The 27,401-nt window shown below is 41.9% G+C and overlaps 1 protein-coding gene across 3 annotated transcripts in view; it reads right to left on the bottom strand.

Annotated features, from left to right (window-relative positions):
* Positions 1-27,401, bottom strand: part of LOC129702125 (rho GTPase-activating protein 6-like) — a 179,533-nt gene that overhangs the window by 3,880 nt on the left and 148,252 nt on the right. For all 3 annotated transcript variants that reach the window (XM_055643712.1, XM_055643714.1, XM_055643713.1), the window contains exons 7-11: positions 25,644-25,794; positions 21,682-21,830; positions 17,928-18,104; positions 7,026-7,123; positions 4,328-4,581 (exon numbers count right to left, since the gene is read on the bottom strand). In XM_055643712.1, the coding sequence (XP_055499687.1) occupies positions 4,328-4,581; positions 7,026-7,123; positions 17,928-18,104; positions 21,682-21,830; positions 25,644-25,794 (829 nt within the window). The remainder of the gene's footprint in view (positions 1-4,327; positions 4,582-7,025; positions 7,124-17,927; positions 18,105-21,681; positions 21,831-25,643; positions 25,795-27,401) is intronic.

Raw genomic sequence — 27,401 nt, 5'->3', positions numbered from 1 at the left:
TGATTAGTGTGCAGGGATCGCAGGTTTGCACGTATTCGTAGGGCCAAAGAGCCTGTTTCCGTGCTGTATCTCCAAACTAAACTAAAGGGAAAAAGAGAATTGTCCCCGTTTTAACTTGTCAACCATTTATTTTTAAGCAGAGACTCCCTATTCTAGATTCCATCACGTGGAAACATACTTTCCCATCGACCTGGCTAAAACGGGTTACCAAATGAGAGTATATTAAATTATAACAGTGGTGATTAACAGATGAACAATATGTTTAGAAAATTGTTCATCATTGAGTTAACTAACAGCAGTCAAGCACATTTATTGGAATGGTTACTGGTGAGCTGATGGAGGATTGTGGTTTACTTTAGTGGGGTGGAAATATTTCCACTTGTGAATGGTGTCAAAACAAGGAGCCATCAATACAAAATACCCCTAAATCCAGCAGAGAATTCAGGATATGAACTGTGGGATTCCAGGCACTTTTACTGTTTCCAGTTTCTGACATACATTTTTTTCATTGCTAGTTAGCCATTGAGAAGGGAGAATCACAAAGTATAATTAGCTGCGAATCACTATGAAAATTTAATAGAAGTAGTTTTATTTTATAAATTGGTAAAATAACAAGATATGGGATGTCCACCACTGGGGACCAAAACATGATGATTTGGACGCTCCAGGTAGATTTATTGGTTAAGGCACTGCCATGCTTACTGCAAAGATGGATGAAGAGAAAGCCACCTTTTGAGGAGAGATGATGGCCTCCCCATAGAATTACCCACTATAGGAGAAATCAGGCAGCACCATATATGGCACATGTGTGTAAAAGCATTCCTTCACTTTACAAGTGCCTATCAGAAACCTTTCAAGGCATCTCAAAGTGTACATCAACTGCCACCCTGGAGATAAAACATTGTCCTCTTTATATACTGAACACACATTGTAATAATATTGCACTGTATTCAACTTCCAAAATGTATTTCAGTTGCAGGAAACCGAAACAAATCATCGCAGTGGAGTACTACTTAAAATTTCTAATGGGGCTGAACATAAACATTTGGCATCAGTGAAGATGGAGAATGATGGTGGCAGCATGATGGGGCACGTCAGGCATCATCTATTATATTTAACACAAGTTATGGATTGGAATAGTTTTTAGTTTTTAGTTTTAGAGATACAGTTTTTATTTTTTAGTTTTAGAGTTTTTAGTTTTAGGGTTTTTAGATTTTGAGCATGGAAACAGGCCACTACGGCCCACCGCGTCTACGCCGACCAGCGATCCCCGCACATTAACACTATTCTATGCACACTAGGGACAGTTTACAATTACACCAAGCCAATTAACTTACAAACCTGTACGTCTTTGGAGTGTGGGAGGAAACCGAAGGTCTCGGAGAAAACTCACGCAGTCACAGGTAGAACGTACAAACTCCGAACAGACAGCTCCCGTAGTCAGGATTGAACAAGGGACTTCCCCTCTGTAAGCGCTGTAAAGCAGCAACTCCACCTCTGCGTCTGCGTGATGCATCTTTAAAATTCTGCCCGCTTCATAACTATTTGATACATTTTGGTGCAAGACTTTCTTAACAAGACTGCTCAAGCCCTTTAGATGGCAGGCCCTTAAATGACAGCTCAGGCCTTTGTTTTATTTTTTGTGGTATGTGTTTAGGTTGGCAGATATTTATTGTTCTTCTCCAGTTGTATTGAGTAGTTGACGAAGATGTAGGATTGTCGTTTTCCTTGCACAGGTGATAATAGAATTTGACAATGTTTTATAGACAATAGACAATAGACAATAGGTGCAGTAGCAGGCCATTTGGCCCTTCGAGCCAGCACCGCTATTCAATGTGATCATGGCTGATCATTTTGAGGCACAGAATCACATGGAAATGTCATGGTATATCTGAAAAAAAGGTCTTGACTCAAAACGTCACCCATTCCTCCTATCCAGAGATGCTGCCTGTCCCGCTCCAGCATTTTGTGTCTATCTTCGGTTTAAACCAGCATCTGCAGTTCCTTCCTACAACATGGTACATCCAATATTACTGCTATAATATAATTGGTTTTCCTCATTGTCTGACAGATCTACTACCTATGATGTATTAAGATGAATGTTATGAGCATATATGTGGATGGAAACAATTCTAAAGGTGGCATGGAATGCTTTAATGAATGGTGAGTGATGACTGGATAAGTGAGTGGGGAACCATGTTCACATATCACCAGTGAACTAGACAAAAAAAATAATGTTTTTTTTGAGGAGATTGGTGTGAGAAACCATGTCAGAGGACTGGAGAGAGAAAGGATGCTAGGGTTTTCTTTTTGTAATGACAATGAGACTCATGCTCACCGTCATCATACCATGAAATTGACAGTAATTTGGGGCATTTTGGAAATGCAATGTCCAGGCAGAACTCCAGAAGTTGCAGTCATTGACTTGCCATTCCTTTGCATGCCCCCCATGGAGCCTGCAATGGAATGGTGTTTTTCACCCAAAGCGAAATCATCCAAATGAAAGAATTCTGGAGACGAGGAGCTAATAAGGAGCTTGAAATTGTTATGCACATTTGGATAAGCTCAGAATGAAGGTTTGCTGATGTATTCAGCCATAATTAATGTTAGAAAACCTGCTGGCCAAAATAGTCACATTTTATATGTAGTGACAGTAATTCTATCACGTAAATATTTTAAAAAAGATTTATATACAATTTTGTCACTTCTACCGAAGTAACGTGATCTGAAATTTCAATGGGACTATGAGAAAAAGATCAGCAATCTTTGTTTATTGGACACTTGCCATGTTCTGTTATGTTTTCTTGATTGAATAAACACACAGAATTTCAGGAGATGACTTCAGTACTTGATGTGGAGATGTAAAGGTCATAGCTTTCATTTATCTCTTTCTACTTTACTGACATTGCTTTTAATCCAATGCGTGTGGCAATTTAAAAGAAAAAGATTCAAAGAACAGGAGGAATGTATAAACTGGGTAACAAATACCCCATTAGCTATACGGTCAGTGTTAATTAATGAACACTAATTGCTCTTGGCTGCTCTGCTTATTTAGATGTCAGATCCTCATGTTATTGAATTATACCCTGTATTGCCGCAAGGGACATTCAAATAATAGAAGAAACTGATTTATGATTTTGGAAACTTTATGCTTAATTAATATTGCTGGGACCTTTGTGTGTAGAGTGGTCAGAAAAGAGGCACATGCATAATTCAGAGGTTAAAAATTCAAGCATAATCTGTAAAAAAAATGTGCATATGTAGTCCTGGTTCAGAAATGTACAAAATACTGTAATACTGGAACACTGGCTGAGTATATCAGGTGGGTTCTTGGACTTAGGAAAGAATTGGAAGCAATGTGGAGGAGTATGGTAGGGTACACAAAAATGCTGGAGAAACTCAGCGGGTGCAGCAGCATCTATGGAGCGAAGGAAATAGGCGACGTTTCGGGCCGAAACCCTTCTTAAATACCCTTTTTAGGGTATTTAATACCCTTCTTAGGGTATAGGCTCCAAGTTGTGGCAAATTAAAATAGAATTGTGTTGATGCATGATTTCCAGATCTCATATCTGAAAGCAGATTTTCAGGAGGTGACTGTCTTATCAGATTGTAGTAGGGGGAGCAGTTGGGGTGCTGGCACATGGCTTTGGAATGAAAGCTATGGATATTCTATGAGTCTAAACTGACAAAACTCTTCAAGAAGAACCATAGGAAAAAGAGACTTTCGGTCAGAAATAGAACAAATGGGAAAGCGACAATATATGAAGCATTCGGCAGAGAAAATAAATGAGGATTCTGGACGTAGTTGGTGGCAAGAGGCACGAGTGATTGTGGAAGATCATGAGTATTGGGAACAATGCAATCTCTTGGACAGAATGGAAAGGGATTAAAAAAGCACTAAATCTCGCTAAAGTATTTCCAGCAAAACCAAAAGAGGGGCAATGATACATGCTATCCGACTAAAATGTCAACATTTCCTCCCAACAGGACTTTCCCATTGCAGCCAACATATCTGCAGTTCCTTTTGCAAAACATTTTGAAAAAGCATTTTTACCCTAGCTTTCTGAACAATGACAATCATTTTGTACAGTGCACAGTGCACTGGAATCTCTAGAGCAACGCATGAATCTTTTGGTTAGAAAAGAACAATTCCTAATGAAGCCTGATCCAGGGAAATGAGCCACGTTCAGGTTGGCAGTGGAAGCCACAGTATTCCACACATTCCTGGACAAGACTGCAGCCTTGTTGAACAGCTTTTCTGTAACCCCTTCGAGGTTTTTCAATGCAGTATTTAAATTAATTTAATAAAATCAAGCATATTTCTTACTTTTTACTAATCGGGAAGAAAAGTTATTTCCATCGTCGGGATGTCCATGTCTAATGAATGTCAATGTGTCTGGAACTTTATACAACTCAGAATCTGAATTTTTCTTCCTCTGGTCCTGCAGAGGGAGGCTTTCACAGAAGCTGCGTGAGATGTGCATTTGTGTGATGGTAATGCTTTGAGAGCAGGGGTCGCACACAGCTTTGACGCAAGGATGATCTGCCATCACAAACGCTTCATTTTCTTGATCTGAACTCCTGTGTAAATTGAGGAATGGAGCATTACTTTAAAAAGATCACGTTCAGTTGCCATACCTAAGACAGATAGCAAACACACCAAGTTTCCAATCAAGTTAATTTGTTTCTAATGTTCCCATGCCTGGCTATCAGTTCTTTTATGGGGCAGTATATTGCTTAGTTAACACTACATAGTTATTGAACGAGGCCAGTGCTAACGTGTGCAACTCCCTTGCACAGGTAGAAGGCAGTGACACCATTCCTTGTGCGATGGTGACGTCATGCCGAATGAGACTGTGATGGAGAGCATTGTGTTTGACAGTAAAAGGAAACCACACTATCCCTTACATCTGTTTTATTTATTGACCTTCGGTGGTATGTACAGTATGTTTGCAGGTGGTTAATTTGAAATAAAACTTTCAAAAGTTGGAGGGAATTGTGTATAATGAGAGATTGATATTATATCTTTAACTAATAGCCAGAGTCATTGCCTTTCCTGCCAAACACAGCTGCATTGATAGTCATGTATCTAGGTTTTCAATATTTTCTCTCGAATGCTGGGGGATGAGGGGAGACCTGATAAAGGAATATATAAAATGATGCGTGGCATAGATCGGGTAGATCCTTTTCCCCAACATGGAAATATAGAGCTTTAATGTCAGAACCTTTTCCCCAACATGGAAATATCAAAGACGAGAGGCCATAGCTTTAATGTGAGAGGGGTAAAATCTAAAGGAGATTTCCATGGCAACCTTATTACACAGTGGCTGGTGGTCACCTGGAACAGGCTTGTGAAGGCAGATACAATAGTGGCATTTAAGATGCTTTTGAATGGGCACATGATATGCAGGGAATGAAGGGAAATGGATCATGAATAGGCTGATGAGATTAGTTTATCTTGGCATCGCGTTCACCGCCAACATCGTGGGATGAAGGGCCTGCTCCACTACTGTAGTGTTCTATGTTGTACGATATGGCAGATCATAAACAGATCTGTGGAGGAGGGTGCCCTGGGGAAAGAAGAGGATGATTTGGGAGGAGGTATGGCTCTATCACACCGTCTTTTCAGTGAGCATTTCATGAGCATTTGGGGAGATAGGTTTACGTTTAGATTTATTATTGTCATATGTACTGAGGTATATTGAAAAACATTGTCTTGCGCGCTATCTTATCAGCTTAGATGTAGCATACATCAATACAATCAGATCACACTGAAATGCAATAGATAGAACAAAGGGGAAGATACAGATTGCTCAATATAGTTCTCAGCATTTTTGCACATTGTAGCACATCAGTTCCTTTGAGAAATTCTGCAATGGGGTAGAGGTGAGATATCACTTCAGCAACAGGATGGTAACTGAGATTTAAAACATGCTGCCATTAAACTGCATCTTGAGAGCTGTGGAGGATCGGTTTGCTGCTGAGTCAGCCGGTGTCTGTTCAATTCCCAATTCTGGAGCATGTCTAGGTAGTCTTTCCAACAGGTTTTGACAGATTTCTTGTCTTGAGAGTGGTACCATTGTGAAATTAGCAGGAAATTTAACCATAGACCATGAACTGCAATGACCTGCAGCTATAAATAGATTTCCCATGTCACACATTTCCACAAACTGCTGGATTGTTCTTACTTTTTCATTCCACCAGTTCTTAATTTCTCAGATGAATGAATGGATTAGGCATTTTGGCAAAGACTCAGGGCTGGATTTTTCAATCATAAACGCCTTTCCAGTTTTACTCAATTAATTTGTGATCTGGATGCCATTTGCACAATCCATCCCACTACACACAACAGAAATATCCAACCTTGTTGAACTTTTAAATGGAGATACATTAAATTTGACCTCCACCATTGCCAAGTGAGGCTACACGCAAAATGGAGGAACAGCACGTAACATCCCACTTGGGTAGTTTACAACTGGGTAGTCTGGACATTGACTCAATTATCACTCTCAAGTAATAACCCTCCCACCACCCTATCTTTCCCTTGTCTCCATCCACACCACAGCTGATCATCTCCCCAAGTCCCCTATTTTTATTTTATTACCACCCTATTTCCCCTCCCACCTGTCCCATTCAATCCATATCCCTCCCTCCAGCTTTACATTTCACACCTCCTCTTCTTTCCTTACGAGATGCCCTTTTGTCTCTAGCCTTTGTCACTTACTCCACCCATTTGCCAATCACCCTCTTCACCAGTATCCGCCTAGCAAATGCCAGGCTTTGGCCTTCCCCGCCTCTCTTTCTCCAGCTTTCTGGTCGGCATGGGCAAGTTGTGCCAAATGGCCTGTTTTCACGGTGTATGACTCAATGACTAAGAGGAGGAGCCTGGGAGGATGCTGTACAGATTATTATCAACATGAATGTAACACTTGACAATTTGCTACAATAACAACCATGCCATTGGGCAATTGGACTTGTCTTTTAAAAAAAATCTAAAATAAAGTACTTTCTTCACTCGGACTTACGATTGGAATTTAAGTTTCCTGCGTAGAAGATAATGTACAACATCTTTGTCCGTCTGCATTAAACTCATTAGCACTTCATGCTGAAGCTCCGGAGCAACCTAGACAAAAGAAGCAGAAGCAATGTAATAAAAAAAAACCAATAGTTAGAAAAACATAATGAACATAGTTCTACTAATGATTATAGAGAGGATAATGGAGGAAAACATGGGAGTAAGTGGGATATAATCAAAGCTGGAATATAATTAATGATTTTAATTCCGCATATGTCCAATAATGGACTCTTGGGTATGCGTTAATGCTAGAATTTAATGGCATGATCTATTTATTGAATATTGGATTCCAGGAAGTGAGTAACAGGGTGGATTTTCAACAGCTGTTAAAGTGAGATCGGTTGAGAATATTAAAATAATCTCCCGTAAATCATTCTACAAACCAATGAATCATCTCTGAAATATTTTAGTACAATGTTACCACAATAGGTTAGGGTTAGAAGTTTAATAATTTTCTTCAAATCACAGAATAAACAAAGCACAGAAAGCTATTCAGATTATTTGGACTGTGACCACTTTATGTAAGAACAATCCAACTAGTCCCCACACCCCATCCTTCTATCCCCATAGCTCTAAAATTGAAGCCTTCACTTGTCAGGTACTTTCCTTCTGTACGTTCAAACTTGATTCCATCAATAACTCCAGCTATGCATCAGGAACCTAATGACTCACCCCAGAAAAAGGTTTGTCCTCTTGTTAGTATCGATTCATTTGCCGATCATTTTCACTCTTTGTATTTAGTTCTAAACCTCTATGCCAATAAGTACTGGTTCTCCCTAACCATACTATCAATGCCCTTCACAATTTTTAACACCTCTATCAAGTCCATCGATAACACCCTCATTTCCTAGAACAACCCAGCTGCTTCAGTCTGTTCACATGGCATATTCTTGGCAAACCTCTTTGGTACCATGTCTAACTCCTTTTTAGCTTTCCGACAGTGTGGAATTAGAAATGGACCATTATGCTGCCAAATTAGTATTTTGTGAAGGTTCACCAAGACTCCCTTGATTTGTATCCCATGCCTTTATTTATAAAGGCTCAGATTCCTTATTTGTTGTTAGCACTTTCTCAAACTTGCCTGCCAAACTTCAGTGAACTGCTTACCTGTATCTCCAGATCTCATTATTCTCAGAACTCTTTCAGAATTATATTCTCTTCTTTATGCAACCTTATCTTATTTTTCCTACCAAAATGTACCAATTCACATTTCGTTTTGTTACATTTTATCTGCTATCTGCTAGACTGATAGAGTGTGAAAACAGGCCCTTCGACCCAACTTGCCCACAAGGGGCCAACATATACCAGCGACACTAGTCCCACCTGGCCGCATTTGGTCCATATCCCTCCAAACCTATCCTATCCATGTATCTGTCTAACTGTGTCTTAAATATTTGGATAGCCCCTGCCTCACCTACCTCCTCTGGCAGCTTGTTCCATACATCTACCAAATCCTTTGTGTGGAAAAAGTTACCCCTCAGATTACTATTAAATCTTTTCCCCTTCACCTTAAAACTATGTCCTCTGGTTCTTGATTCACCTACTTTGGGCATGAGTGTGTGCATCTAAATATGCTTCTCTATATCTCTTTGATGTCTATTACTATTGTTCTTTACACCTCCATGTCTGCTGTCATTTGCAAAATAAATCTATGTTATTCATTATATTTCAAGAAAGGCTATGTCCAAGTTCTTAATCTTGGAAAATTCCACTGCCGTTCGACCCAAAATAAAACAATGTTTCATTATTAATCAATGTTTTCTATAACTTTGGGATTTTTAAAAATCTATGCTCTAACACCTCCTATCTGCATTGGGACACGGTTGTGATGAAGTAGGGCAATTTATTAGATGTCTTTTGAATATCTCTAGACCGTATATACCAACCATATCAATTGCCTTTCCCTCATTGATTCCGTTTGTTACTTCATTTAAAAAAAAACACTATCAAGTTATTGGCACGATTTATCTGCAACAAATCAATTCTGTGTTTATCTAATCGGGCTAATAAAATCATCTTTTTTTCAAAATTCATATGTAATAAGGTTACAATTCAATTGCTCACATCAGTTTCGGGGGATTTTTAAAACTATTCAGCCTGAATTGCATTGTTGCATTCTCCTCTCATTCTCCTTCCAATCCAGATCAAGCCAACCTTTTTACTTGCCTTTTCCATTCTGTTCTTCTCTATTCCCATCAACAGTTTTGTTCCCCAACCCCACCTGGTTCCATACATACTTTCTGATCCCTTCCCTCCCCTTTTTACTTCTGCCCTTCGTCTCCCCCTGACCAGTTTCTATTATCACCATTATCACCTTCTTCACATCACATTCCAGCACTGGGGAACCTTTGTGTCGCTGCTCCAAATGCTGCCTCCACCTTCATACACCCTTCCCCCTACCTCTGCCCATTTGTCTGTTCCTCCTTGACTTCCCTTATCTATAGCACACAATACGGTACAACACGATACCATAGAACTATTTCTCCCAGGGGGAAATTGATCTACCAACAGTCAAAAAGACAAAATAAATGAAACATGAAATTAAAGTGACGAGTGCAAAGATTGGGGAGGGGTGGCGGTGGGAGGGGATGGGAGTCAATCTACCCCAAGACAGAGAGGGAGGAGTTGATAGCCACAGGGAAGAAGGATCTCCTGTGGCGTTCTGTCCTGCATCTTGGTGGAACCAGTCTGTTGCTGAAGGTACTCCTCTGGTTGACCAGTTTGTCATGGAGGGGGTGAGCTGTATTTTCCAGGTTGCTCCGCAGTTTGAGGAACATCCTCCCCCCCAAGACCAACTCCCATGAATCCAACTCCACCCCCAGAATGGAGCCAGCCTTCTTGATGAGTTTGTTAATCCTAATGGCGTCTGCGGCCTGTGGCCTTTGCCCTTCTGCCCCAGCACATGACAGTGAAGAAGATGGCACTGGCTACCGCTGATTAGCAGAACATCTGCAGCATCTTACTGTTGATGTTGAAGGAGCGGAACCTTCACAAAAAGTACAGTTGGTCGGCTCTGTCCCCTCTTACAGGACAACAAATTCAACTTTTTGTGCCTGACTGAAACCTGGCAGAATCAGAATGACTACACACAGCTCAACGAGGCTGTCCCACCTGGGTTTGTTTACACCTGTCAATCACGCGCTGCAGGCTGAGGGGGCAGTGTCGCAATGCTCTACAGTGACAAGTGGAGAGTGTCTCCTGTCACTGTCTCTGCCCACAACTCATTCGAATCCATAATCCTACAAATCAGTGGACCCGTCCCTACTGTTTTAGCCAATATCTATCGCCCACCCAAGCCCAATAATAATTTTTTTAAATGATTTTTCTTCCTTTCGAACATCCATTTACTTCATGTCCCCAAATGTCATAATACTGGGTGATCTTAATATTGACAGGGACAATATCAGCAATACTCTTACAAGGGACTTTTCTTCAACTCTAGACAGTTTTGGATTACAGCAACATATTGACTTTCTCACACACAACAAAGGTCACATCCTGGACCTCATCTGCTTCTCTATCCACCTATCACCAACTTGCCCATATCTGACCCCACTTCACTTCATTAACCTGCTGTCTTCCCTTCAGGACTGAGTGGAGAGGGAAACTGACAATCCCCCACCTCCACTCCACTCCCCCAGATGCTGTTTGACCCACTGAGTTCCTCCAGCAGTTTGTCTTCTGTTCCAGTCCAGCATTTATGTCTTCGGGTCTCTCCATGTCATTTTAGTTCAACTTCATGAAGAAAGATTCAATTAATGTAAGGCTAACACCTAATCCAATATGTGGATTTCGGCAACTAACGTAAATTACTGATGAAACATCAGGCAACATTGTGCATGTCACCAGGACTGAACTTAAATATAACTTCAAGAAGCAGCCACTAATTCCTGGCATCAATCCACTGAGGAAGTGGATCAGGACCAAAAGAAGCCTTAAGGGAATTTTATATAAAAATCTTTCCATCTGGAAATAGTAACATTTTGGTCATAAAAGTTATTAACGTGGTAAAAGGCTCTGAACATTATCCAGCAATATTTATGAATTGGTACGAGACTAACTCAGTGAGCATTGGAATTATCAAGGCTAAATGCAACAAAAACATAATCTAGATGAAAAAAAGATGGGCCAGGCATTGTAACAGCATTGAGGCACCACTATCAAATTCTTCTATAACTCACTCTTCTCTCAACTGCATTAAGTGCAGTAGTGCAATTTTATGGGAATCTCGAGTTATAATATCTGTGATCATTTTTTGAGCAGCCATTAAACCACCAACTGTGGCATGACCAGAGCACCCAACCTACTGCAAACACCATCCCACAAACATGAATTTCTATCTTAGCCTATCTGCCATTGAAACCTCAACGCTTACTACATCCATGCCTTTGTCACTTTGGGGGCTCTCGTCAGCATCAGCAGGCATCAGCTCCCAAACATCTGTCGGCTGTGCTCCATCCCACACCAACGCTTGCTCACAATTCAATCCCTTCCAGAAACTAAAATGCTGCAGATGTTATAAACCTGAAATAAAACACAAAATGCTGGAAGCACTCCACCCCAGTCGAGAAAGAAACAGGATTAACATTTCAAATCTCCTTGTGAAACGTTAACTCCTTTTCTCTCTCCATTCCACAGGTGTAGCCTGGCCTGCTGAGTATTACCAGCATGTTCTGTTATTATTTCACTCCATTTCATGGCTGATCTACATTGGATCCTGTTTCTGCATTCCTCCAAATGTAAATATATGGCTATTACACCCTTCCTAGTTCACACCTCTTAGATCTTACACACCTTTCCTCTCCACACCTCTTAGATCTTACACACTGAAATTCCCTCCCAGACACAACTAAATCTTCATCGTCCTTCCTTCATTTAAGGCACTGATCTGATCCTGTCACTCTTTTAATATCTCCTGTGGCTCACCATTTATTTTTGCCTGATTACCTCTGTTAAAGGTTCTCAGATTTCTTTGTGTGTTAAAGATATCACATCAATACAAATTGGTGTAAAAATCAGAGGTATTGCGTTTGCAGTGAAGAGATTTTCAGGGGAACGTCATCTCCTTTTCTCCTGAGATGCTGCCCGTCTATCTTTGGTATAAATTACCCATATGCAGTTCCTTCCGACACAATCAAGAACAGTCAGTTTTATTCATACGACACAATGGAGAAGAAAGCCCCAGCAAATCTTTTTCCTTCTTCAACCATGGACAATGAGCAGAAGAATGTGTAGGAAGGAACTGTAGATGCTGGTTTAAACCAAAGATAGACACAAAAAGCTGGAGTAACTCAGCAAGACAGGCAGAATCTCTGGAGAGAAGGGGTGGGTGATGTTTCAGGTTGAGACCCTTCTTCAGACAGCTGATGAATGTTGTTTAATGTCCACTGACCCGGAGTCATCCCAAGAGATGTCCTTGGACTTTCTTAGACCACTTGGTCACGTGTTGCAAACATTTCCTGCAATGAATCAGCAGGAAGACTGACCTTCAATGTTTTATTTATATTTAGTTATACCCCGCCCTTTCCCGATGTTGGAAATATTATTCTATTTTCCATTTAATAGCAGAACTAGCAGATAGAAATGGGAACAGAGGAAATGTTTGTGAAATTATGTGCATCCTCTCTAAACATAGAGAACATCTACGCAAAAATGTAGCAGGCGATACAGTGAATGACATATTCTAATATATGCATCAGTGAAGTGACTCAAGCATGAACTTTATGAAACTTTGTTCTCTTTCAGGATATTCCACTGTTTATAACCAAAAATAATTGTTGCTTTATTTGTATCATCAATTCTGACGTCAGTAAACTTTCAGTTGATTTTCTCAGCTGAAATGGCTGATATCAGATGACATATAATTCTGGTGAATATCACATTGTCACAATTTTGTCATGGGATATACTCAGTGAAATACGGTGTAAATTGTTAGCTTTGAAAGGAGTCCTTCATCTCATCTGTCTGGGTAGACATCTAAATACATTTTTCAAGTGTGAATTAATTTCAAGCAATGGTTGTGCTGAATCAGAGGTCATTAGAAATGGAAAACCAGTGCTACCAGTGCAACAAAATATTGTGGCAGCAATGACATTTAAAGTGCTGGAACTATTCTGAAGTTTGCAATCCACCATTTTCCTGCAAACATTATGACCATGGTCCAGGACTTCAAGAGTTAACAGTTAACCACCATTTCCGCAGTCCAGAAAAGGGTCCCTCCCTGAAAAGTCACCTATCCATTCCCTCCACAGATGCTGTTTGACCTGCTGAGTTACTCCAGCACTTTGTGTTTTATTCAACTGTGAAATATTGGATCAGAATGGACAAATTGCTAACTGTCTCTCCCCATCGCTCTCACCATTGGGGCTCATCATTGAATTGCCACTGCTTTGTGTGTTCACCTTTCTCAGGGTGGCCATTCTAATAGCAAGAATGGGTTGGAAAAACATCCACTGAGGGACCTGCCCCCTTTGGTCGTGGGAAATAATTTTGACCAGTGCATTCAAACCAATGTGCTGGTCATTTCCTTATTCAATGTCAACTTCTTCATTTAAGCAGAATTTGCAGACTTTATATATATGTTATCCTTACTGTGTAAAGCTGGGTTATCCTTGCCGCAAAGAAAAATAACTTGCTGCTAACATGCATCAATACAACCCTTTAGTTAAATAAGTAGGAAATCTATGTGAAAAGGACCATGTCAAAATAACAGGGAGCCTTTATATTATTTTCTGTAGAAACAAGGAACTGCAGATGCTTGTTTACACAGAAGGGCCCTAAATGCTGGAGTAACTCAACGGATAAGGCAGCATCTCTGGAGAACATGGATAGGTGATGTTTCGGGTCGGGACCCTTCTTTAGGTCCCAACCCGAAGCATCACCTATCCATATTCTCAAAAGATGCTACCTGACCCACTGAATTACTCCAGCACTTTGCATTCTTCTGTTTAAGTTTCCAACATGCCAACAGCTTCCTTTTCCATCCCCACAATGGACAATGCTTGATAATCCAGCAAGAACTAAACATAATCATCCACATTTATCATGTTTTGGTCAATGCCTACTGAGAGCACAGTCATGATGAACCTTTATACAACATTGGTTTGACCCGTGTCCGATTCTGGGTTTGATATTTTAGGAAATATTTTAACATTATGGAGAAGGTGGAGGTGAGTAAATGATTCCAAGGATGAGGGATTGATTTATAAGGAGAAATTGGAGAACCTCAGTTTGTTCTCCTGGGTCAGAGAAGATTGTAAAGAAATCTGATAGGTGTTCAAAATCAAGGTTAGGTAGAGGAAAAATTGTATCAATTGGCATCAAGACTGGAGCAGAGATTGAAGGGGAGTGGTAAAAGAACCATGAGTGTTAAGAAGAAATGTATCTTTGCATAGCAATTGGTTAGCATTCAGAATCCCCTCATCCAGGGACAATTGTGGACACGTTCAATTGTAACATCTAAAAGCTGGATAAGTATCTGAAAGGAAAAAAAAAATTCAGGGTTTTGAGAAGAGGGTGGGGAATGGGACTAACAGGATTACTCTTTCAGCTGGCAGTTCGGACGTGCAGGCTAAATCAAATCTTTCGTTCCTTTAACCATCCTGTGATGTTGTCATTTCATTGATTTCATTAGCAATTGAAATTAAGAGCCTCGTGCACTGCAATTAAGGTTGCCAGGTCTGGTTGAAAATGTTCCTGGCGATTTCATCTTGTCACATTTGGTCAAATAATTTTTTTTTGCGGTTTGCAAACATGATAATTTAATTAAACATGGGTCATTGCCTGCGCATAAAAATATTATTTTAGAAAAGAAATATAAGAACTGGTAAGGAACACCTAATTATTATAAAAATATTATTTCAAAATGTCTATCAGATGCGGTGATCAAAACATTGAAGTCAGAATGGAGATTCTTTAATTCATGTCTCCTTGGGGATTTCAGTATGTTTGAGTTTGAGTTTTGTTTCTTGTCACGTGTACCGAAGTACATTGAATAGCTTTTGTTGCGTGCTCACCAGTCAGCGGAAAGACAATACATGATTACAATCGAGCCATCCACAGCCTACAGAGACATCATAAAGAGAATAACTTGAATAACATTTAGTGCAAGATAAAGTCCAGTAAAGTACGATCGTAGGTAGTCCAAGGGTCTCCTATGAGATAGATAATAGCTCAGGCCTGTAGGTAGGATAGTAGGAGTGTGATATGCTCTTTTTTTGTTGCAACCGTCATGCAACAGCCATTCTCCTGATGTCAGAGGTCCAATTTCAATCAAGAGAGTCTTAGAGTCATAGAGTGTTACAGTGTGGAAGCAGGCCCTTCGGCCCAAGTCGCACACAACGGCCAACAATGTCCCAGCTACACTAGTCCCATTTGCCTCCGCTTGGTCCATATCCTTCCAAACCTGTCATATCCATGTACCTGCCTAACTGTTTCTTAAATGATAGGATAGTCCCAGCCTCAACTACCTCCTCTGGGAGCTTGTTCCATACACCCACCGCCCTTTGTGTGAAAACATTACCCCTTAAATTCCCATTAAATCATGTCCCCTTCACCTTGAACCTATGTTCTCTGGTCCTCAATTCCCCTACTCTGGGCAAAAGACTCTGTGGATCTACCTGATCTATTCCTCTCGTGATTTTGTATACCTCTATAAGATCTCCCCTCACCCAGCCTACTCAACCTCTCCCTATAACTCACACCCGCCAATCCTGGCAACATCTTCGTAAATCTTTTCTGAACCATTTCAATCTTGACGATATCGTCCCTATAACATGGTGCCCAGAACTGAACACAATATTCTAAATGCGGTCTCGCCAACGTCTTACACAACTGCAACAAGTCCTCCCAACTTCTATACTCAATACTCTGACTGATGAAGGCCAAAGTTCAAAAGAGGATACCGTGCAGCCTGAAAGATGTGACCATTTCCAGTCCATCAGATGCTGTGCAAGGGTCAGATGCAGTGACATAGATTAGGGCCAAAAACACCCGATTCGCTTTCTCAAGTGGCAAGATTTCACCTGGAATTAACAACACGTGCGGTCTTCTCAGGACAAAAGCTTTTTTTATGGGGCGGTGATAGAATTGTAGGAAGGAACTGCAGATGCTGATTTAAACCTAAGATAGACACAACATGCTGGTGTAGCTCAGCAGGACAGGCAGCATCATCAGTGATAGAATTGCAACCTTACAGCATCAGAGACTGTTCCTAGATTGTCCCCAGTTTACAAATACCCAAATTTTGTACAGACCGTACATACAAACAAGCAGGATGGATTTTCCAGCTGCTGCAAGGCTAAAGGCAACAGTTCCTGACACTAGTTGGAATTTTGCCACATTGTATCCAGGGAAGAATACAATCCAGTCAACATAATTTTTCACACAGAGAGTGGTGAATCTCTGGAACTCTCTGCCACAGAGGGTAGTTGAGGCCAGTTCATTGGCTATATTTAAGAGGGAGTTAGATGTGGCCCTTGTGGCTAAGGGGATCAGTGGGTATGGAGAGAAGGCAGGTACGGGATACTGAGTTGGATGATCAGCCATGATCATATTGAATGGCGGTGCAGGCTCGAAGGGCTGAATGACCTACTCCTGCACCTAATTTCTATGTTTCTATGTTTCTATAATGATGTCCATTTTACAAATTCTACCCAGAGGTACACCATTCAGACCAGCAGCAACATCATTTCTTAAACCATTAATAGCAATTAAAACCTTCTCAGGAGTTAAATCTGTTTAGAGAATATCCTATTAACTTGAGCTAGGCTTGGACTGAATTTGTTAATATCAACTTCACTATTAAGAATGGAAAACTAAGATTTGCCATTGTTTCTCAAGACTATCTATTCTTCTGGGACAACCCTCCTCTGCTACCTTCTGCTGCTGTGTGTGGGAACACAGTTCACGGCCCCATTTCCAATTTGCAAACTATTCGAGTTCTAAGGAACCCTGCCGTAACCTTGCAAATTCACTCTGGCATTTATTTGTTTTGCTTTTCTTGGATAAGAATTAGTGGCATCAGTTTCACAAACATGGATTATTTTAGCAATCATATGCACTTCACCAGAAAACAATGTGTTATTAAAATAGTATTTGAAAACAATAAGTCTTGCTTATCTGGTGCCAGTATTAAATCCAGATGGAGGAAATTTAAACAATGGAACTATTATGTCACGTCCCCTCTCCCTCAAAAACACCTAAAGATGCAAATGCTTACTCTCCCGCACTCTGTACTGTACAAGCTTTATTATTACCCTGAAATTCACTCTTTTTTATGTTCCTGAGCTTGGTCCAAATATAACTCAACACAAATATTTCTTACGTGGCCTACACCCAGTAGCCAGGGCAGAAAGCCAGCCAGACTGGGAGGCCTTTGGGCTGATGTCTATCTTCAGTTGCCAGTGAGTCTTCCATACACATGGATCCAATGGATTCACTTTGAGGGGGAAAAAAAATAGCTCCTTACCATTTCAGTCCCTCCGTTTGTCCTTCTGATCAAAGTTACATGCAAGGGTAGTACTGGCTTCATTGGACAAGGCTGAATGCAAGTACAGCTAACATTGTCAGAAGTGAAGTGATAATGAAAGTAGAACTCATTCCCTAACTGCCAGTGCTGTGATTGTGGTGGGGAAATAGGGGTGAAGGAGGGGAACATGGACTCAAGTTTATATATATAGGACACATTTGCTAGAGAATGGGAATAAAACATTGCAGCCTGATTTTTAAAAAGAAGCATCTTGAGCAAAGTACCAACAGTTGTCCATGAAACTGTCCTGCAATAAAATAAATAATGCCTTTGGAAAAGACAGAAAATTCACAAAAGAGTTGGACTATTTTATGTAATACTCACGATGAACAGGTTTTTGTAGTTATCTATCATTTTTTGGACCACACCAATGACTGCTGAGCTCTCCTCTACTTCAACTGCTTGCATACTGTAGTCTTTGTCAGAAACATTCTCTCTGTGAAGGAGGTTCGGGCCAAATATGGTAGCCAGATTGGGAGATGTCATTTTGTTCCCAGTCACCTAAAGAGAAACAGAAACAATTAACTATTCTTCAAGCATCATGGTGCACTGAAAAGATGATTCATCAAACATTGTGCGTCCACATAAATAAACTGGATGAACAATAATAGGCAGGGAGGTCCATAATTTATTGATATACACTTCTGATGCAATTGTCGACAAAGTTGGATCTATTTTGCTTGCAAGGGTTTGTTACGTTGTCATTCCCCGCAATCGTATTCACAAAGGAAATTGAATTTTTAATTGGAGACAGCAAATGGGGAAGTGAAATTCTTGTGCAAATCCCCTATAAGTAAAGAATGAGTACTCAAATCCTAGGAGGATTAAAGGTGGAAAAATTCCCAGGATCCGATAATTTATCCCATGCTGTTATGAGAGGCAGGGAAAGAGATTGCTGCTGCTTGGTTGAGGTTTTTAAATCTAAGCTGGTCACAAAGGAAGTGCCAAATAACTAAGGACACCAAATGTAGTCCTCCTCTCCAAGAAGGGCAGCAGGTAAAACATTGGCGATCACTAACCAATGTTCAGGAGAAGGGAAGTAATTCAACAAAAATGGATGGACAAGATTAATAAACATTTGGAAAAGCAGGGACTAATCAAGGATACCCAGTATGATTCTATGAAGGGAAACCTTGTCTGACCAATCTGATTGGAATTTTTGAGGAGGTAACAAAGTGTAATGATGAGATCAGGGCAATATTTTACATGGACTTTCAATGAGACCTTTGACATGGTCCTATGAGAAAGTGATTCAAAATGATAGGACCTATGGATTCAAAATTGGTTCATCAATAAGAGATGGGGGATGGTGGTAGAAGGTTGTTTTGTGATTGGACTCCTGTGACTGGTTCTGTTCGACAGAGAGCAGTGGTGGGACCCTTGGTGTTTGTAAAATATGGAAATGATTTGGATGTGAATACGAGACATGATCAATCATGTGCTGTAAAATGGGATTAATATGGATGCCTATCCATTGGTTGGGGTGAAAGGGGTGGGCTGAGGAACCTGTAGACACACTGTATGACTTTATCTTATAACAGGACATGAGAAAAGGGCCGAATGTTGGCTCCACTCATCAAATGCATCTTATAGATTACTTTCAGTTCTTTCCATGACTGCAAACCTGGAAATTAATTTCATTTTTCAATCATGCTCTATTTGACTAACTTCTAGATATTAATTCTGAATTTATTTTTTATCAATTTTTGTAGATGTGTTACCATTTAATTTGCAGCATTATATACTGTGTCTTAACACTCCTCAGTTGCCTTCTCTACATTCCTTGTTTAGTGTAGATGAGTTTAGTTTCGAGATACAGCACAAAAACAGACCCTTCAAGAACAGGAGTACGGAGGATGCCATCTCAACGGCACTTCACTCCGCCCTCTCCCACCTCGACAACAGAGACACTTATGTAAGAATGCTGTTCATCGATTACAGCTCAGCATTCAACACCATCTTACCCTCTAAACTGATCACCAAACTCGATGACCTGGGCATCGACCCCTCCCTCTGCAACTGGATACTGGACTTTCTAACCAACAGACCCCAGTCTGTTAGGTTAGACCAACACACCTCTTCAACCCTCACCCTGAACACCGGTGTTCCACACGGCTGTGTGCTGAGCACCCTCCTCTACTCCCTCTTCACCTACGACTGCACACCTGTACATGGTATTAACACCATCATCAAGTATGCAGATGATACAACGGTGATTGGCCTCATCAGCAACAACAATGAGTCGGCCTATATGGAGGAGGTCCAGCTCCTAGCAGCATGGTGCGCTGACAACAACCTGGCCCTTAACTCCAAGAAGACCAAGGAGCTCATTGTAGACTTCAGGAAATCTAGGGGCGGCACGCACACCCCCATCCACATTAACGGGACGGAGGTGGAACGGTGTTTCCAGCTTCAGGTTTCTGGGGGTCAACATCTCCCATGACCTCTCTTGGACCCACAATACCTCAACTCTGGTCAAGAAGGCTCACCAGCGTCTCTTCTTCCTGAGGAGACTGAAGAAGGTCCATCTGTCTCCTCAGATTCTGGTGAACTTCTACCGCTGCACCATCGAGAGCATCCTTACCAACTGTATCACAGTATGGTATGGCAACTGCTCTGTCTCCGACCGGAAAGCACTGAAGAGGGTGGTGAAAATTGCCCAACGCATCACCGGTTCCTCATTCCTCTCCATTGAGTCTGTCCAAAGCAAGCGAAGGGCGCCCAGCATTGCCAAGGACTGCTCTCACCCCAACCACAGACTGTTTACCCTCCTACCATCCGGGAGGCGCTACAGGTCTCTCTGTTGCCGGACCAGCAGGTCCAGGAACAGTTTATTCCCTGCGGCTGTTACACTACTAAACACTGTACCTCGGTGATTACCAATCACCCCCCACCCCCCCCCAGATACTCCTCCCACCAGGAAAAAAAAAACTATGATTGTATGCACGTAAATAGATTTATTTATTGCTCATATTTATGTCGCTCTTCTGGGGAGATGCTAACTGCATTTTGTTGTCTCTGTACTGTACACTGCACAATGACAATAAAGTTGAATCTGAATCTGAATCTGAATTCAGCCCACTGAGTCCGCATCAACTAGCGATCCCCGTACACCAGCATTATCCGACATACTCGGGACAATTAACATTTTTACCGAAGCCTGATAAACCTGTATGTCTTTGGGAGGAAACCAGAGCACCCGGGGAAAACACACGTGGTCATGGGGAGAATGTACAAACTCCACACAGACGGCATTGATAGTCATGACTCATGAGTGAACCCGGGTCTCTTGCACTCTTTTGTTAGTCTTTTGTTTGCCTGATAAATGTAATTATAATAAAGGGTTCTGCTTATTTCCCAATTTGCAATACCGTCAGATCTAGATAAGGGGTGGGGAAATTGAGGGAGGGATTCAGAGTCAGTGAGTGAAGCTGCTTGCCAGAACCTAGGCTACCTCAGCTTCCCTGGGTAGATGGACATAAACAGGATTACATTGCACTTGGCTGATCCTTTCAGGTAAGATACCGGCACCTTCATCCAAGAATATCAAAGCCAAGAACCAGAGGACAGCGGTTTAAGGTGAGGGGAAAGATCTAATAGGAAACTAAGGAACAACTTTTACACTCAGAGTCTTGTGAGTATATGGCATGAGCTGCTCGAGGGGACAGGCAAGGTAAATGCTATAACAGCATTGAAAAGACATTTGGACAGGTAAGTGGATAAGGAAGGTTTAGCGAAATATAGGCTAAACATTGGCAAATGGGACTAACTTAGATGGGGCATCTTGGTTGGCATGGATGAGTTCAGCTGAAAGGACTATATCTGTGTATTATGCGTCTATGACTCTAAATCGGCTTGTGTAGTGAGTGATTTTCAGTTGACTTCTAGACTAGGAAGCGTGGCAGCTAATACACTGCCAAACAAAGCTCAATAGGCACCAACAAGATGAACGAGCAGTTAATCTGCTTTTAGTAGCAACAGCTGAAAGGAATGTTAGCCAGGACGCTGGGATTTGGCTGTTAGATGTGTTTTTTTTCCCTCTCTGAGCAAATAGTGTTGAAATTAAAGCTTTCATTACCTCTTGTCCATCTTCACCAACTGAGTCCTGGGCGTGGCTGGCAACCTTTGACAGCAACTCCAGCAGTCGGAGCAGAGTGTCACAGTTACACGGGGGTAACAGATAAATCAGCAGTTGGAGGGTGGAGAGCTGTTTCTTGTGATTCATTGCTGTAGCAGAAAAAAAACAAGGAGAAGTCAAGGTTTTGTGATGGACGAGAAGTCTTTGTTGACATCCTATTAATCAAACCAGGAATCACAAACTTGGATGTGCTTTAAATTCCTCTGAAAACAAAGCACTCGTCATTAATTTATCTTCCAGATTGCTGCTTGGAACTAATCAAATTCCCATTTGTGATTTAATTGTTTTTTTAAACAGGGGATGGGTCACATAGTGAACCATCATTTATTCATTTATCACTGTGGATATGTCAGTTTCACACATCCCCAATCTGAGCAGTCAGTATAAAGTCCCCCCCCACCCCCCACCCCAGTCAGATACGAAGTGGCTCAGACGCAGACTGGGATATTGTTTTCCACTGTTCCATCAAGCATTCCAGTTGGAGATTAGCATCAACTGTGTTGGCGAGAAGAGATGATCAGTAATTCAAAAACTATTCCAGGAAAAATATCCATTAAAAATGATTCAGTGTTGATAAGGAAGAATGCATGAAATACAATTTAAAAAACGGAAAATGCTGAAATCTGTCACAAGCTTAGGTAACACTTAAGGATCGAGTAAATATTGGGCTGGCTCTTCTGATGCCCAATGGACTATATTATTCCTTTTGGTGTGGTCCTGAGCACCGACCTCCTCTGCAGGATTGACTCCCAGTTGATCAACGAGGGCCAGTTCAGAGCAACATAGAACAGATCACTCCTATCATAAGTAGTTCACTGATCCCACTAATCCAGCTTCTATGCCACTCTAAATAAGCACCTCATTAAAATCTCTTCCATTTGTTTCTAATAAAATAATCAATATCATCTTTTTTTTTTTGGGATGTTTTAGGATTACTTTGAGACTTACAATTTTCGTTATAATCAGTAGGCTTTGACATGCAATCGCCTCAAGTTTTCCAATGCATTGATTTTTTTAGTCAAAACTGGCATTGAATTGCAGGTATCATTACGAAAAGCATTTTTAAAGTTATAAATATGGTGCATTCTACTACTGACACCAAACAATATATTCTTTCTGGCCCATTGCAAAACCTCATCGTATACAGTTTTCAACATGATAAAACCTACTTTACCTACTAATAATTGATTTTTCTTCAGAATGTGATAAACCTGAACCTGGTCTGAAGCCTATTAGGTCACAGAGCACAGCTGAGGAAGCAATTTGCCAGATCTCATGAAAAATCTCATGAAAATCAAGATCTCATGCCTTGATGATTGTCATCCAGTGGCCTTGACAACCACCATCACAAAGTGCTTTGAGAGGCTGGTTAAGGAACACATTAAATCCAGTCTACCAAACAACCTTGACCCACTGCAGTCCATCTACCACCACAACAGGTCCATGGCTGATGCCATCTCCCTGACCCTACACTCATCCCTGGAAAGCCTGGATAAGGGAGACACCTTTGTCAGACTTCTATTCATAACCACAGCTCTGCTTTCAATACCACTATCCCAATCCATGCTCATCTCCAAACTCATGGAACTTAGCGTCAGCACTCACCTCTGTAATTGGATCTTCGACTTCCTGACCAACAGACCACAATCAGTGAGGATAGAGAACAAATCATTCTCTACGATAATCTTCAACTCATGCCCCGCAAGTAGGCATTCTCAGCCCCCTTCTTTACTCCTTATACGTCCACGACTGTGCAGCCTAATTCAATTAACAAATTTGCTGATGACACCGCCATAGTGGGCTGGATATCAAATAATGAGGAGAAGGAGTACAGGAAGGAGGTTGAGAACCTCGTAACCTGGTGCAAAGCCAACAACCTTTCCCTCAATGTCACCAAGACTAAGGGGATTGTGATCAACTTCAGGAAGTGAAATAGTACACATACTATTTTACACTGACTGCGCCTAATAAATAAGATAATAAAATGTTTCAAGTTCATCGGAGTAAATATCACCAACAACTTGGCCTGGACCAGTTATATCGAAACAATGGCCAAAAAATCACACCAACCCCTCTACTTCCTTACAATGATTAGGAAATTTGGCATGTCCCAACAAGTCTCACCAACTTCTGCAGATAAACCGTACAAAGTATTTTATCAGATGCATCACAGCATGGTTTGGAAAGAGCTCCACCCAAGATGACAAGAAATTACACAGAATTGTGGGCGCAGCCCAGACCATCATGCAAACCAACCGCCCTTCTATTGACGCCATCTACATTTTACGCTTTCTCGGTAAGGCCAGCAGCATAATCATGGACCAGTCTGACCCTGGTCACTCCCACTTCTCCCCTCTCCCATCAGGCAAAACGTAAAGAAGTGTGAACACGCATACCTCCAGATTCAGGGACAGTTTCTTCCCAGCTGTTATCAGACAACTGAACCATCCGATCACCAACCGGAGAGAGTCCTGACCTACCATCTACCTCATTGGAGATCGTCGGAGTATCTTTAATTGGAGTTTGCTGGACGTTATCTAACACTAAACATTATTCCCTTTTAACCAGTTTCCGTACGCTGTGGAGGGCTTGGTTGTGCGTATGGACGTTCCACTGACTGTATAGCATGCACTAAAAAAGCTTTTCACTGTACCTCGGTACATTTAGAGTCATAGAATCATAGAGTGATACAGTGTGGAAACAGACCCTTCGGCGCAACAGACCCTTTGGCCCAACACACCAACCAACATGTTCTAGCTACACTAGTCCCACCTGCCTGCGTTTGGTCCATATCCCTCCAAACTTGTCCTATCCATGTACCTGTCTAACTGTTTCTTAAATGTTGGGAACAGCGCTTGCAGTGCCGGAGACCTGGGTTCAATCCTGACTACGGATGAGACGCAGGTCTGTATACATACAGCAGCTCAGCTGGCGAGAATGCTTATCCCAAATTACCTATGACCTGGGCATGCACAGTTGAAATACCGAACTCGCTTATTGTCAGCAACTTTGGAATTCTCTCCGTTTGCCTTAATCTAACTCCAGCAACACAACAGTCAAGAAACGTGATACTATCTAGACCTGTGCAGTCCATTTGATTTGTAACCCCTGCAGCAACCTAAAACATTTGCTTCCTCTAGTCCAGCGGTCGGCAACCTTGTTCTGTATAGGGGCCAGGACACATGTCTGTGAGCGGATGGCGGGCCACATCCATCACGTGTACACGTGGATCCCGCCCCCATCCCGCCCTGGATGGCAGGCATCAAATCACGAGTTCACAGAAGGTAGACAAAAATGCTGGAGAAACTCAGCGGGTGAGGCAGCCTCATGCAATTCTTGCAATCTACCTTCGATTTTTCCAGCATCCGCAGTTTTTTCTTAAATGTGTTCACAGAAGATGCGTGGCCATGCTGGTGGCTTTGCGCAGGATGCGGTACAGCCAGAGCTCGGCACTCAGGTTCGGCCGCGCTCGGCGGGCCGGATGATTACGGGTGAAAAAATCCGCCTGTGGGCCTGATTATTTTGGGTTACGGGCTGCATTCGGTTGCCGACCCCTGCTCGAGTACTTGCATACTGTGGCTGCACTGTGAACCACCTGGACTCACCGTGACTTTTTTGACAGCACTTTCCAATTTATCAGAGAGTGCCCTTGGGATCCTCATCATCGCTAAGTCACGAACAATCTTGACCTGGAAATACATCGCGATTCCTTCATCATCACCGAATCTAAACCCAGAAATGCCTTCCCCTAACAAATTATTAGAGTCATCCACAGGACTGCTTTGTTTCACGCCACCTTCTCCAGACTAATTAGGAATAGCCATCGATTGATAACCTTGCTTGCAACACATCATTTCATGAAAGAATAAACAAACAGAGCTGGTGGGTGGGTCTGTGCTTACACATGGTATTGATGAAGGCTGTGTAGAGCTCTCTGGAGAGAAGTGGATCTGGCATGTCCCGCAGGAACTCTTTCAGTAGAGCTGCTACATCGTGGACACTGTGATCTTCATCCAAAATCACTTCCAGACCTTGATCAAATTCATCTCGTAGCTGGGAAACACAAACATGTCACAGATTAAATATTCACCGATTTGCTTCAATATCATGACACAATTTCTTCAAAACACTTCTGCTTCTGCTTCAAAACTCTGAATGGTCAGTCTGTTGCCATTCAATTAATTACTTGTGTGAACAGCTACATTTCTGTATTGCATAATATTTTAATTCTAATATGATTCAGTTCAAAAAAAGTTCTGGATGCTTCCTTTACAATCTACCCCTATTATTGATGGCAATGGCAAGCATGACAAAACAAATTTGAAGTCATACCTGTTGATGCAAATTATCACTGAGTGATTATTGAACAGGAAACATGTCTAAACTGGGATTAACACTAAATCGAGTCCTTCATGCAACATTGTTCCCGACAGGCCGCGGCTGTGGACTGGGAACGTGGCTGGAGGCCTATATTGAGTCGCCTCGGTCTTGATGCCTCATGGAAGCCCGGGTCAGGGCTCAGCCAGGGCCTCGCGGGTCAGAGTCCTGGTCAGCGGAGCCCGGGGTTGGGGTCAGGGTCAGCACCATGGAGGCGTGAGTGGGGCGTCGACAGCGGTGAAGCCTCGCGACGATAGGGCCTCGGCGGTGGTGAAGCCTCGCGGTGACAGCGATACTTCACGGGTCGACCCATGGTCGATGGTCGATGAGAGCGTGGCGGACAACCATGAAGGGGGGGAAAACAATGGAGGACCCCGCTTTGGGGGACTGCCGTGAGTGGGGAGGGGAAGAATAATGGACAATAGGGGGGGGGGGGGAAGGGACAAAGGACAATGGGGACCCAGTGGTGGGAATAGTGGGGGGGGGGGGGGGGGGGGGGGGGGGGATGACAAAAGGGGGAGCCGGCGGGCTTTGTATCTTTGTCAGCATCGTAGGTGGCTGCTATTTGTATACATTGTGTATGCATGCAAGGAATCTCACTGTGCCTAGTCACATGTGACAATAAAGTATTCCTATTCCTAATATTCCATTCAAAACGATAGAACAGGATAATGAAAAGGAACCATCTTGCCCTCTCACTAATTCACTGTATAATAGACATATACTATATAATAGACAATATTCATCTCATTAATATTATCATCTGATGATAATATCTGCATCATAACCACCATTATTTACATAACTGGTGTAAATCTGTGGTAGACTATTACGATTCTCCACAATGTATGGGAAGGAACTGCAGATGCTGGTGTAAACCGAAGATACACACACAAAACTGTAGTAAATCAGTGGATCAGACAGTACCTCTGGAGAGAAGGAATAGGTGACGATTCTGGTCGAGGCCCTTCTATTCTCTGGAGACTGAAGAAGACTCTAGACCCGAAATGTCAATTATTCCTTTTCTCCAGAGATGCTGTCTGACCAGCTGAGTTACTCCAGCTTTTTGTGTCCATCTACGGTTCTCCACAAATTTACTATGGTGTAGAAAAACACATTTAAATGATCTATTTAAGGAACATTTAAGGTCCTGGCGAGATGCAGCCGAGCTCACCTGCTGTGGAACCAAGGAAGGGAACCGACGAGCCCGGCGCCTGCTCACCCATGAAGATGGGCAAGCGGTGTGGAGGTGGAAGGAGTCGGTGACGGAAGCTGGACAAAGG

The sequence above is a fragment of the Leucoraja erinacea genome, chromosome 12, assembly GCF_028641065.1.
Source record: "Leucoraja erinacea ecotype New England chromosome 12, Leri_hhj_1, whole genome shotgun sequence".
Lineage (NCBI taxonomy): Eukaryota > Metazoa > Chordata > Chondrichthyes > Rajiformes > Rajidae > Leucoraja > Leucoraja erinaceus.
Note: the sequence above shows the minus strand (reverse complement) of the source record. Positions and strands in the feature narration are given on the sequence as shown.